A 12,749-nucleotide genomic window follows, 5' to 3' on the forward strand; every position below is an offset into this window, starting at 1 on the left:
TGCACACCAAGGCAGCATGGCTGGTGTAATTAATTGCTGTTAATTAGCAGGGAGTTTAGAGTGTTTAGTGTCAGAATTTACTGCCTGGCCGTGGCACACATTGGATTCTATAGCATTTTATGGCAACAACCAAATACTGTGAAAAAAATTTGCCAGGGCTGGTGGAGGTCAATTCCTTTTTAAGATTTTTTTCCCCAGGAGATACAGCTTCACCACAGACTTTCACATTTTTAATCCTGTAGAAAGTGAGCTGGTTCAGAGCTAAAGTGCAGTTGTAAATCTTTTTATGTGTCTGTGATTGCCATGTGCTACCTTAAGTCATTGTATGTAGTTTTTAAAAGAAAACAGTAATGGGAAGAGTTACAGCCTGTTCTCCCAGCATGTTTTTGACACAACTGTGGTGGAATCTTTCATCTTGCAGGAATCTGGTGCACTCATATTGTGAAAGCCTCATTAAACTGCTTCTTGGGATTAAGATCTTACAGGTATGGGAACCTTACCTTGCTCTTTACAATGTTTTGATTGTAGGGAACATTTTGCTTACTTAAGTAAAGGATTAATAGAGCTGGTTTTGAGGCAGGTGAGGCTGCATCTGGAATAGTGTCCAGTTTGCTGTTGCAGGGACACAAAGATGCTTAGGGCCTGAGACACATGGCAGACAAGCAGAGACAGAGGGAACTGGGTTTGTTCAGTTTTAAAAGAAGATTAAGGGAAATTTCATGGTCTTCAAATACCTGGTTGCAAGGTGTAGGGAGCACAGAGCCAGACTCTCCTCAAAGGCGAACAGGGGCAGAATGAGAGATGATGGCTCAGGTCAACCACAGGAAATTCTGATGAGATATAACCACTTCCACTGTGGAGAATCTTTAAGGGCTAGAGCTGAGCACTGTTTTCAAACTTATCTAAAATTGGTGCTTTAATTTTCTGAGTGGTGAAAAGCAGCTCAGGGTCTGAGAAAAAGAGATTAATTAACCCAGAGGAATTGTACATCCTACCCTTATGGCCATATTCTGCTGGGTTATGTGGGTAGTTTATACTACCCTCTGAAAAGTGGTTTTCACTTCTTAGGCTGTGTGCCTCATTTCTGGCATTAGGCAAGAGATTTCTTATACAGGCAATACTTTATTGAGCCTTTCAAGCATTTCATTCTCTGTGTGTATTTCATCTTTTCTGAAAGGTCAGTTTTGGTGGCAGTACCACAGCACAACCAGTAAATCACCATAACATTGCCTTTTAACATTGTTTTTTTCCTTTTTTTAGCCTGCTGTCATAACACTGTTGTTGGAAAAGATCCCTGAATTCTTTTTTGACATGTGAGTATAAACTGGCTTCTCTCTGCCTTGAAATGAAATTTCTTTTGGACAATCACCAGCTGTTTGACTTTAGCTGTACTTCAAGTTTACCTGGCTGGCAGTTTCCACTGATGTGGGGTTTTTTTTCATACTTGTGTAAAATAATCTGTGAGGTACCATAAATTGGTGAGTCCATAGAGCAGAAGACAGATTTCTAGAAGGTGAAATGCAGACATTGTGCACTGATTGGTTGTGCTTTTCACAGCTACTGACACAAGCTTAGGAATTATTTCAGCAGAGGAACTAGAGAGTGTGTCATCATTTAAAAAAAGATGGAAGTGGCTGCTGGCAGAGTTTAGGAGGCTGGGAGATGCAAACAAATCTCCTTTTAAAATCCCAAGTTGTGTTCAAACTAGGGAAATTGAAAGATCATCTCTTGGTTTTTGAATGTAGAACACCACAGTGGAGTGAGAGATCTTGAGGTGTAACACAGGCAAGACTTGGCCACTCCATCTCTTCTTTCTGTGCCCTGGATGCTCACTGCAGAGTTAGTGGGGCAGGCCAAGGGGCAGAAAGGAGCTGAGGCTGTTCCTGCTGCAGTTTTTGTTCCAGTGCTGAAATGCAGGATACAAATGCTGCACAGGGGTGAAGTCCAAAAAGTGTCCAAAATGTATTTGTTTAACCCTTCACTGCAGTCATGTGGAGTTCTTCTGTTTCACAAAGACCTCTGGGAGGACCCACACGTTTCAAAGTGGAGAAGAGTAGTTGGGGGGACAGAATTAACAGTGATTCCTTGATGTTCCCAAAGTCTGAGTAAAATTGGGTGCTGCATGTCAGCCCCAAGATATAGATACGATTTTCTTTCTTTTCATCTCTTCTTCCTGTGCCCTGGATGCTCACTGCAGAGTTAGTGGGGCAGGCCAAGGGGCAGAAAGGAGCTGAGGCTGTTCCTGCTGCAGCTTTTGTTCCAGTGTTGAAATACAGCATACAAATGTTGCACAGGGAAGAAATTGTCTCTGACTGAAATCTTGTTTGAGGAGGGTTTAACATAGACAGTCACAAGGTCTGAACTGTTTTCACCCAAGAATTCTAAAGGATCTTGGATGTAAAAGTGATAAGCTGTTAATTGTGCTGTGAATCCTTTGGGAATTCTGGAAAATGGATATTGTTACATTTGTCTCCTATCAAATTGTAGGAAGAGTGAAGTTCTTTCTGTGTATTAGTGACCAGTTAAGAATGGGGTCAGTTGTTCTTGCTGCCCAGCAGCAGAGCTCTGGATTCTGTAGGTGTGACTAAGCTGTGTATCCTTTTCTGCCGTTCCAGTGTGGGCACCTTTGGAACAAATTTCCCCCGGCTCATCATCAATCAGTTCAAGTGGCTTGACAGGCTCCTTGACAGCCAGGTGGGTGCCAGAGGTGCAGTCACACAGATGCTTTTTCCAAACAACTTCTGGAATGCCTCTCAGGTGGGATTAGATTGAATTATTGTGCTGATGAGAACTGATCTTGTTCTTGTATTTACATGCTGAAGGAGAGATTTAATTTTTTCTGTTTTGTTATGTTTGCCTTGAGTTACATCTGAACATCTTTTTACTATTTTTTGTTACTATTTTTTTTTCTTCTTTCCTTGCTCTGAGTCTTCTTTTACATAAATTTATATCTGTGCATGTGTATTACACAGATGGCCCCATTTTAAAGTTGTTGGCAGGAAGTTACAGTCCCCTCTTGTTTAATTTTGACAAGGTACTGGATACTTGCAAGTGTGTGGGGATGAATTCTCTGTTCTTGTTCTGGTAATTCTTTCCCTTCTTTCCCCAAGTCAGTTGGTCTCTGTGGGTTACTCTCTACTGGAGTACTTAACACTGGGAAGCTTGTTGTGTTTCCCAGTTTCCTCTGCTCACCAAGATCATTATATCCTAGCTGTAAAATATCCTTTTTCCACAAAAATCTCTGCTCTGCTTCATGATGTCAGCAGGACAATGAGTTAAGGGACAGTTGGCACAAACTCAAGCAGATGTTGGACTGAGGGACCTTAGATACATAATATTGTTGTGCTGAGAGATTTGTGCATTTCAGCAGTGCTCCTGTTGTCTGCAGGATCTGGTCAGGAAGTTAATGCAGATGGTCAGTGTCTCTCCAGTACCAATCCAGCATGATATTATCACCAGTTTGCCTGAGATCCTGGAGGATTCCCAGCAAAGTGAGGTTGCCAGAGAGCTCAGGTATGGATGATTTGGTTGGGAGGGTTTGTTTTGTTTTGTTTTTTCCCCCTGGCACTTAGCAGAAAAGGACAAGATGCATTAACGCAGGTTACTCTGGGGCTGACTGAAGTATTGGGACAGCACTCTGTTCCTGTTAACTGCAGCATCTGGGGACACCCAGCACTGTCTGAGGACATTCCATTTGTACTGTTGTGCTCCTAAAGAGAGCACAGGCAATCCAGCAAAAGACATTGCATTTAGACAATGCTCCAAAACTGCTTTTATCTAAATTATGATTAAACTCTTGACTACCTGGAGACAGCACAGGTAGCATCCAGTTAAGTACTCATTACTTCTGCTCGATAGTCTGTGATCAGTCACTTGGCTATTACTACTGACAGCTTCTGATTTGTCTTGGATTCTGCTGTGCTAAGGATCAACATGGTTTTTATTAATAAAGAAAACACCAGATCCACAACACAGTAAATGTGTGCATGAAACAGAATTTTCTGGCTATTTTATATACTTTTCTCAAGCATATTTACTGATCCAAACAACTGGGAAGCCTAATGCCAAGAGGTACCCTCCCAGGGAGCACTGCCATAGGCTAGTCCTTACATCTGTCTGCTTTAATAATGTATTCATTTTACACAAGAATTTGAGTAGTCTAAGTGTTTCTAATTCTTATTATTGCACAGATCACTTACGTTTCTGCTGGAGTTAATCACCTTTTCAAACCTGTGATCACTTGCAGATTATTACTGCAAGCAGTGCATCCTATTCCTTGTACCCTCTCAAACTGTGACTTTGTTTTCATTCTCAGTTTATTGCCTCAGCTTCTAGATAAAAAAACTCCACACATTTTTCCTATGCTAATCAAACTCCTCAGACTTCTCTTTTCTCTGTTTGTGTATTTTGAAAGCTGAGATCCAAACAGTATCAGCAGGGCATACTTATTTCCATATTCTCCATAGCCTCTACCTATTTCTGATGCAGAAAACAGCTCATTACTTCTAATGAGTTAGGAAGCACAAACACAGTTACCAGGATGCTGCAGATGAGCTGTTTTTCAACTAACAAAATTTAAGTACAACTTCTTACTTAAGAAAGTTTGTAAGAAACTCAGAGGCCAGCCAAGAATGATTACATGAGTTTTGGGAAAGTCCATGAGGCTGTTAAAGACAGGTGCAGTTCTTACATGAGGAGTAATCATTTTGAGAACAAATTTTCCATAATCCCAGTGGCATATGTTGTCAGTTTCAGAGATTTTTTTTTGCAGTGGCCACAAAAACTACTGGAACCATACAATACACTAAAGATACATTCTTGATTTTGTTAAGAGGACCCTTTGTTTTCTTTTTCCCTGTGTATCAGCTGCCTGCTGAAGCAGGGGAGACGGCTGACAGTGCCAATCCTGGATGCCCTTTCTCGTCTGGATCTTGATGCAGAACTTGTGGCTGAGGTGAGAGCATTTACTGAGCACTTCAGCACACCCCAGCCCCTGCTTAGCAACACAAGAACTGGAACTGTTTCTTCATTCCCAGTATTTTGCTAAATCTGACTCCTGAAGGCCTTCAAAAGTCCTGAGCTCCAGAAGTTGGAAAGAGGTCAGAAGCTAAAGCTGGTTTTTGAAACATGTATGCGAGATTCAGGAAAGAGCAGAGAGAAGTTTTCTGAATGCCTGCTGTAACAGCCAGGAATTTCAATCACAGCTGTTTTAGCAAATGCAGAAGCACTTTGTCCTGCTGCAGTAATTGTTTACTGCCTATCTTAAATCTTATTTTCAATATCTCATCTTTTTTAAGTACAGTAACCAGACTAGACTGTTATATTCTAAGGAAAGGCAGATTGGTGATTAAATAATTAAACAGATTTTCTCTGCAGAATGCTGACAAAGGAGAAGATATGATCATGTACGTTGTGCTTTTGGATATGTTGCATTGCTGCACTTTTTGGAGTTGGGCTTCTTATGGATAAAATAAAATTGGTTCATTTGAGTACATAGTGTTTTACATAGTGCCAAAAGGCTGGTGCTGCATAGCAGGCTGCACATCCTCCATGCTTTTCCTTTTTGAAAGCCAGTTACAAAATGGTGGAGCCAAGCTCTTCCTGCTGCAGACTGATAAGGGGCAGTGGCCACAGCAAGAGGTTTAGGTTGGACATTTGGAAAAACTGGTTAAGGTCTGCAGCATTAACTTAAATTATCAAAGAAGTGGCAGAGATTGGAGGTTTCCTCCATCCTTCAAGACTCAACAAAGCCAAGGTGCATCTGATCTGGTACTGACAATATTCCTGCTCTGAGCAGAAGGTTGAACTGTTATCTCCAAGGATTCCTTCCCACTGGCATAACTATGTTTCTGTGAAGTGTTGTCTTCCAGCTGATGCAGTGCTGCTCTCTCCTCAGGTGAGACAGTCTGCCATGACCGTTGTGCCTTCTGTAAAACTGGAAGATTTGCCTGTAGTAGTAAAATTCATCCTCCAAAATGTCAAGGCAGCAGATGCAGTAGAGGTACAGTATCTTTTTCATAATGAATATGATTTCCACACCAGTGTGTGTTTTAATAGAGGGAAGTTGCTTCATACCCAGAGCTGTATGTTTTAATGTTTTCAGGTAAAATTTTAATATTGCCAGGGATCAAAGCCAACCTTGCTGAGCTATCAAACACACTTTGTTTCATATGTTGAGGAAGCCTCAGCCTAAGCCAAGTGAGGTTTGAGATCTGCCCAAACCTTTCAGGGAGATCCCTTTAAAAAACTGTGCCTATGACATGGTAGCCAGTCTGTGCTGGTACACTGCATTTGAACAGCAGTCACATTGGTAAACTTGCATGTCCCAGAGTTCCTGAGGCTGTCATGTATCTTGCTCAGCTGCTAAACAGAATAAATACAGTTCACAGCAATGTAAAGCAGATATTGGTGGGAATTTCACAGAGTAGGTCTTGAAAAACTCTGTCTTTTGTGTGACATAAATGTGAAGAGAAGTTTTGCTGGTTCATTTTCTGAGTTAAAAAAATTAAATTTGGGCATGATTAAATACTTGTGAATCTTTACAAATATATGAGTTTTAATTTGTAATTTTAGGGTTATTATGGGAAATTGTTTTATTTTCCTCAGCTTTTTCTGTTCTTCCCTCATTTGTCACAGTGATTTGTGCATGGGTTTGTGCTTTACAGGTGATTTCTGATCTTCGGAAGAACTTGGATCTGTCCTCATGTGTTCTGCCCCTGCAGATTCACAGTTCCCAGAAGAAGATTAAAAGCCAAGTCCAGGCCAGGTACTTTAAGAAGTTTACTTGATTCTCCAAAGGTAGGATGAGGCAAGATAACTTAAACTGTTCCTCTTTTGGTCTCTCTGGCACAATTGGCTACAAACATGAGCCTAATTTATCCTGTGGAAAGGCAAGGACACATTTATTCCTTCCTACTTGGTGCTAATGCAATACATGTGTCACTCCTTGCCCAGCCAGCTTCCCCTGCCATGGCTGTAGTTCCTTTTGAGCCATCTGCCTCCATGTCTGCATGGGGATAAGCAACTTCATTTATAATAATATTGCTACCAATTTATCTGTTTTAAGTTCCCTCCAGTATGTGTTCCATTGATTCTGCAACCTCTGGTTCCACCCTCTTGGAAAACTCCCTCTCTTTCCCAGAGCATTCCCTGTGGACAATGGCTGCTTTAAGTTACTGCTGTGACTGCTGGGCTGCCTTGCTCCTGTGACAGTATTTTCAGGGACTGAGTCTCCTCTTTTCTGATGATTTGCAGTTCTTCCATGAGCCAAGTAACCACCAGCCAGAACTGTGTGAAGCTACTTTTTGATGTCATCAAGTTAGCTGTGAGATTTCAGAAAGATGTCTCTGAAGCATGGATTAAGGTAAGAGACAAACTTCAGTCCTTGTTTCCTTATTTATTTGGGCTCCTTGATTGAGCCTGAGCTTTTCTTGTAATCAAATGTGGTATTAAAAGACAGATGTTAGCCCTTCATTTTACTGATACAGATTTCATTCTACAAGAGAGGAAAAATGTATACCATATATTGAGACTGAGCTATATGAGGCCTTAAGGTGCTGGAAAATGTCCTGCTAGAAATCAGTATCAGCTGGTATTAGGTTAAATTTAATTTTAAATTGCCTTTTAGTATAAACCATGAAGCTGTTTCTTGTCCTCAATATCTCAGTTCCTTTCTCAAGCCTCATATTACTTGAGAATATCCTTGTTCAAACTCAGTTTTCAGCTATTTTTTAATACCTCCTGGATTCTCTGTTGTTGGGAGGATCCAGTTTGCTGACTTTGATGGGTATCTTGCTGTAGAGGAGAGAAATCTGTGAGCAGGGTGTCACAGACTTCTGGTGTCTACCTTTTGTGATTTGGTTTTGGAATATAGAATTGTACTGTAACCTAACAGCTTGCTTGGTTTTTTTCCTCTCAGGCTATTGAGAACAGCACATCTGTGTCTGACCATAAGGTAATAGTTCTGCTCTGTAAGTGTCCTCTTCTCTTGATTTCTCAAGGACTTTCTTCTTGGTTGTAGATTAGAAGATATTTGAATTTGGACCAGAAACTTACTGGTGATGTTTCTTGGATGGTTCTCTTGGTGTTGGACTTGTTCCAAGTATAACAGCCATCCATTTTCTTGTAACTCTTGGTTCATCCCTTCCTTCAGGTTCATCCCTGTCCCTTCTCTTAAGGGACAGAGTTAATTCAGAGTTAATCCTGCTTTAATTCTGTACTGTTGTACTCATAAGGTTTTATTTAAGTTGTAACTCTTGGGACTTTCTGAGCTCTTTTTTTCTTCTTAGTTTGGACTTCAAATTTTGACTTGGAGTTATCTGGACTGTTTAATATTTCAGCATAATGAGTGGTGGTTATTTCCTCTAAAAGGTTCTGGATCTGATAGTTTTGCTGCTAATCCATTCTACAAACACCAGGAACAGGAAGCAAACTGAGAAGGTTTTGAGGAGCAAAATCCGACTGGGCTGCATGCCAGAACAGCTGATGCAGAATGCCTTCCAAAACCATGCAACGGTCAGTGCTGATCCTGCTTTGGGACTCTCTCTTTTATCTCTCAAAGATCTTGTCAGATGATGATTTAGCCCTGTGCTGCATTATTTATACCTTTCCAGTAATGTTCATGTACTTCTCTTTTATAATTTTTAGTCCAGATCAGTGTCCCAAGGCACATGTTCTCTGTTGTAACTGTCATGTGGTTTTTTGGAGTTGAGTTTTCCTCAGCATTGGATGTGTTGAAAACAAGCAACAATAATCTCCTCTTTCATGGTGTCTGTATTTCAGGTTATCAAAGACTTCTTCCCTTCAATCCTAGCCCTTGCTCAGACATTTCTGCACTCAGCACACCCAGCTGTTGTCTCCTTTGGCAGCTGCATGTACAAACAAGCTTTTGCAGCCTTTGACTCCTACTGCCAGCAGGTACAGTGTGATGGATGGCAGCTGATTTAGGTTTGCACTTTGTTCTAGAGTTTATGTCATAATCCTTTGGGGACAGGGTTTCAGGCAGTTGGAAGCCTTTGGAGAGAGGTCTGTGCCAAACAGTAGGACAAGAAGAAGATGGGGAACAATCACAGCAAGACTGTGATAGCAAGTGACTTCAAGCACAAAGATTGCTGTGATTATCTGTACTTGATCAACGTAGTCCATATGAGCAGAGCAAGGCAGACATTTTTCTGGTGATATTGCACTGTGGTTCTTTTGGTGGCTTTTTCCTTAGGAGGTTGTGAGTGCTTTGGTGACTCATGTGTGCAGTGGAAGTGAGACAGAGCTGGACATTTCTCTGGATGTGCTCACGGATTTGGTGGTGCTGCACACGTCGCTGCTGATGCGCTATGCCACCTTTGTGAAGGTATCTGCTTTTCTGGGTTTGTACTACATTTTGGGGCCCTTACACTACTGTGCCTCAGATCCAGAATAGGCCAGTACTTCTCCAAAATACAGGTATTGGAAAAACTTGTACCTGTAAAGCTTTTCTGCCTGGAGAAAGGCAGTGGTCAGAAGTGAAAGGTAACTGCTGTCAAAGTGTGAGCTGTACGATAGGACTGAATGATTTTTTGACAGGGGAAATTGAGATAGGCAATTCCCTTTAACTGGACAATGCTTAAATTACAGGCATGGAATGGTGCCTACAATGGAAATGTTGTCTTTGTTTACATGAGCTATTTCAAAACTTGGCAAAAACTCACCCCCTTTGTGGACTGCACATTCTGTCTGTTGAAGGACTGACAGTACTTCAGCCAGTATTTGAATCCTAAGACAAAATTGCTTGCGGAGATGGAAAAAGACATATCCTAAAATTTAAAAGAAGTACTCAGTGGGGAGAAAAAATATGGGCTACTGAATTCTAAGAGTCACAAGCAGGGTCAGACCTGCCGAGTTGCCTATTTCCAAAAGTAGTAAAAGTGGAGATTGAAGGAAGAGTTAAACAGTAAGGCAAGCACGTAACAATACTTTCCTTGAACACTCCCCCATCCATGTTGGTTTGTAGCTTAAGGACAGCTTGTGTTTAAGAGCCCTTGAAGAGGATGGGTGTGGGTATTCCCACACCTCTCTGATATTTTGGTGCTCCTGGTGATTTAATTATACATTGTGAGAAAGGTGTATACTTTTTGCTGTTTAGTTGGTTGGTTGTTAAATGAAAAGTACTTGCTTAATTACTTGCTTGTCAAATATTTGAATCCTGTGACCAAACCTGTGATAGAAAACTGACAGCTGCCACTTGTCCTGAGCACTCCTAAAATGCTTATGGTAGCCAAGTTATTCTTTCCATTCAGCCTCTGATAAAATGAAATCCCATAAGTAAGGCCAGAGCAATAATCTGGCATTTATGTTTGGTTAATTTGAATGTAGCTTTTTCATGCATGTACAAAAAAGGTAATTATCTTCCCTGAGGTTGACAATTCATGTGTTTTTGAGAATATGGAAAGGGATTCTTGATATTCTGAGCTACTTTGTGGCTTCTCTTCCAGACCATTTTAGACTCTACACAGAAACTGAATCCATGCCAGATCCGGAAGCTTTTCTACATCCTCAGCACTTTAGCATTCAGCCAGAAGCAAGAAGGGAGCTACATTCAGGTGAGCAGAAACACAACAGAAAGTTGTTCAATCTGTGCCTTGGTTCTTCTGCTAGGTTAACTAAATACTGGCATCATCTATGAACAGGGATTGATGTCAGGATAGCCTTGAGTTTAAAATTCTCTTCTCCTCAAGTGTCTGCAAACCAGCTTGTGGCTCTAGACTTTCCAACCTGATATCAAGGGCTTATCACAGTGACTGTGCCTCTCATCTTTCCCAAAAAGGTCCCCTTCTCTTGCACATTTGAGAAAGACAGAGTTGTTAGACATGTTGTAGGAAGGATACTGATGGTAGTCCCTAACCTAACCTCCCAGTCAAAGTGGGACTGTCACCAGCATGGTGTCATGTTGATTGTTGCTTTGTCTAGCTGAGCCTTGAAGGCTTGCAGAAGTGTAAATTCAGCAGCCTCCTTGCACAGCTCTGTTCCTCCATTACTTGGAAACCTTCAGAAAGCACAGTTGAGCTTCCTCCCTGAGATGTTTGTATTGATTCAGCCACTTAAATTCTGCACACCAGAGACAACAAAGACTTTTGTTAGAAGAGCTGAAGTGCACAGAGCAGAGTATGTGAAGTGGTAGACTCCACACCTCTTGTGCCTCTGGTTTAAACACAAGAAGCTGTCAGACCTGGTCTGTCTAAATCCACTTTCATCTTGCACAGGATACCTTGTGTGACTCAGCTGCAGCATATCAGTGGTGGTACCTTTGTCTGGATTTCTGAATCCTTGAGCAGAGCAGATAAAGAAATAATTCAGAGATATTTATTCCACAACAGAGATGTTAGGGTTTAAAATCTTCCCATTCATAAAGTTCAGCTCTAGAAATTAGGACTATTTGTCTTTCTTTGAGTCCCTGTGTAGTTTGTAGTTTTAGCTATGTTTGCACATGCTAACTTGAGCCTATAAAGGAAAACTGCTCTTCCTCTTCTGATTGGTCTGTGGCATGTAAAATAGCGTGTCTGTAGCCATTTTGTCTTTCCCACTTACCCTGTTAAATTGGAGCTCTTCACTGCCAAAATTCCCAGTTGTGTGGCAGGTTTAGCTCCATTCTGATCTAGTTTCCTCAATGATTTCCCCACCTCCCACCCTGAGTCTTACATGTGACTTGGGAAAATTGCCCTGGCAACACACAGTGTGACTTTGCAGCCCTGCAGGACTTGCCATCAGGATGTTCTGCCTGTCACCCTCAGAAGTTGTGAAAAGGAGTGTCTAGAATTTAGTTTGAGCTGAGAGTTTGTAACTGTGGAGATCCAAGGTTGGCAGTTTGACTCTTATCCTCAGTGTTACTGAAGACTCCAGGGGTAGGTCACTAAAGAAATCAGTACCTGAGAGCCAACTTCCTCTCTGCCTTCTCTAAGTGTTCTTTTCTTCTAAGCTGATGCCTCTTAGACATGAGGATCTCTGCAGGCAGATTAGGAATTTTTCCTTGCACTGCACAGATTCTCTTTGGACCTTCACCACAAACTGCTCCATCCCTCAGCCTCCTGAAGCTGACAGTGTTTTGGAGTGCAGCTCTGCAGCTGCTCTTTGGATGTGACAGGCTCCAAGACCATTTGTCTTTTAACATATTCTCCTATTAATTATGGTTGAAATCTGGAGCAATTGTGTCTGTGTTGTAGTTCTTTGTAGTAGTTACAGCAAAGTCAAACCAAATCACTTTTAATGCTGCTTACAACCTTACTTGGAGTTGGGACCAGTATTTTCATAATAAATGAAATGTCAGAATGTGCATTCCTTAAGCAAAAGTCCTTGTACACCATCCCTCTGTAGCCCTTGGAGATGACATTAAGTGAAGATGCCAATAGAACTGGGAGTGATGGACACAGGTAGCTCTGTGGTGACATGATCTGTGTCTCTTTTCAGGATGATATGCACATGGTGATCAGGAAATGGCTCTCCAGCACAGTTCCCAACCACAAACAAATGGGGATTATTGGTGCTGTTTCCATGATAGGCAGTGTGGCATTAAAAAGGTGAGAGAAAATGTAGCGAAGATGAATTGAGCATGGCTTTCAGTTCAGGCCTGGAGTGAAACAAAGACAGGAGGGCATTGCCTTTGAGTTCAAGCACATCTTGGGCAAATCCAGGATCTTAAAACTCTCTTCTGCATACTGTGGTGTTTGATATTTCAGCCTGTGCAGTTTGATATTTCAGCCTGTGCTGCTCACCTGCTGCTG

The 12,749-nt window shown here is 41.5% G+C and overlaps 1 protein-coding gene across 1 annotated transcript in view; it reads left to right on the forward strand.

Moving 5' to 3' along the window:
• FANCD2 (FA complementation group D2) overlaps nucleotides 1–12,749 on the forward strand; it is a 34,607-nt gene that overhangs the window by 1,909 nt on the left and 19,949 nt on the right. The window contains exons 5-18 of the mRNA XM_058812962.1: nucleotides 422–485; nucleotides 1,261–1,313; nucleotides 2,616–2,694; nucleotides 3,389–3,513; nucleotides 4,867–4,954; nucleotides 5,897–6,001; nucleotides 6,666–6,766; nucleotides 7,255–7,363; nucleotides 7,919–7,954; nucleotides 8,371–8,514; nucleotides 8,782–8,916; nucleotides 9,215–9,346; nucleotides 10,467–10,574; nucleotides 12,436–12,545. Coding sequence (XP_058668945.1) covers nucleotides 422–485; nucleotides 1,261–1,313; nucleotides 2,616–2,694; nucleotides 3,389–3,513; nucleotides 4,867–4,954; nucleotides 5,897–6,001; nucleotides 6,666–6,766; nucleotides 7,255–7,363; nucleotides 7,919–7,954; nucleotides 8,371–8,514; nucleotides 8,782–8,916; nucleotides 9,215–9,346; nucleotides 10,467–10,574; nucleotides 12,436–12,545 — 1,389 coding nt within the window. The remainder of the gene's footprint in view (nucleotides 1–421; nucleotides 486–1,260; nucleotides 1,314–2,615; nucleotides 2,695–3,388; nucleotides 3,514–4,866; nucleotides 4,955–5,896; nucleotides 6,002–6,665; nucleotides 6,767–7,254; nucleotides 7,364–7,918; nucleotides 7,955–8,370; nucleotides 8,515–8,781; nucleotides 8,917–9,214; nucleotides 9,347–10,466; nucleotides 10,575–12,435; nucleotides 12,546–12,749) is intronic.

This window comes from Ammospiza caudacuta, chromosome 12 (genome assembly GCF_027887145.1).
Source record: "Ammospiza caudacuta isolate bAmmCau1 chromosome 12, bAmmCau1.pri, whole genome shotgun sequence".
Taxonomy (NCBI): domain Eukaryota; kingdom Metazoa; phylum Chordata; class Aves; order Passeriformes; family Passerellidae; genus Ammospiza; species Ammospiza caudacuta.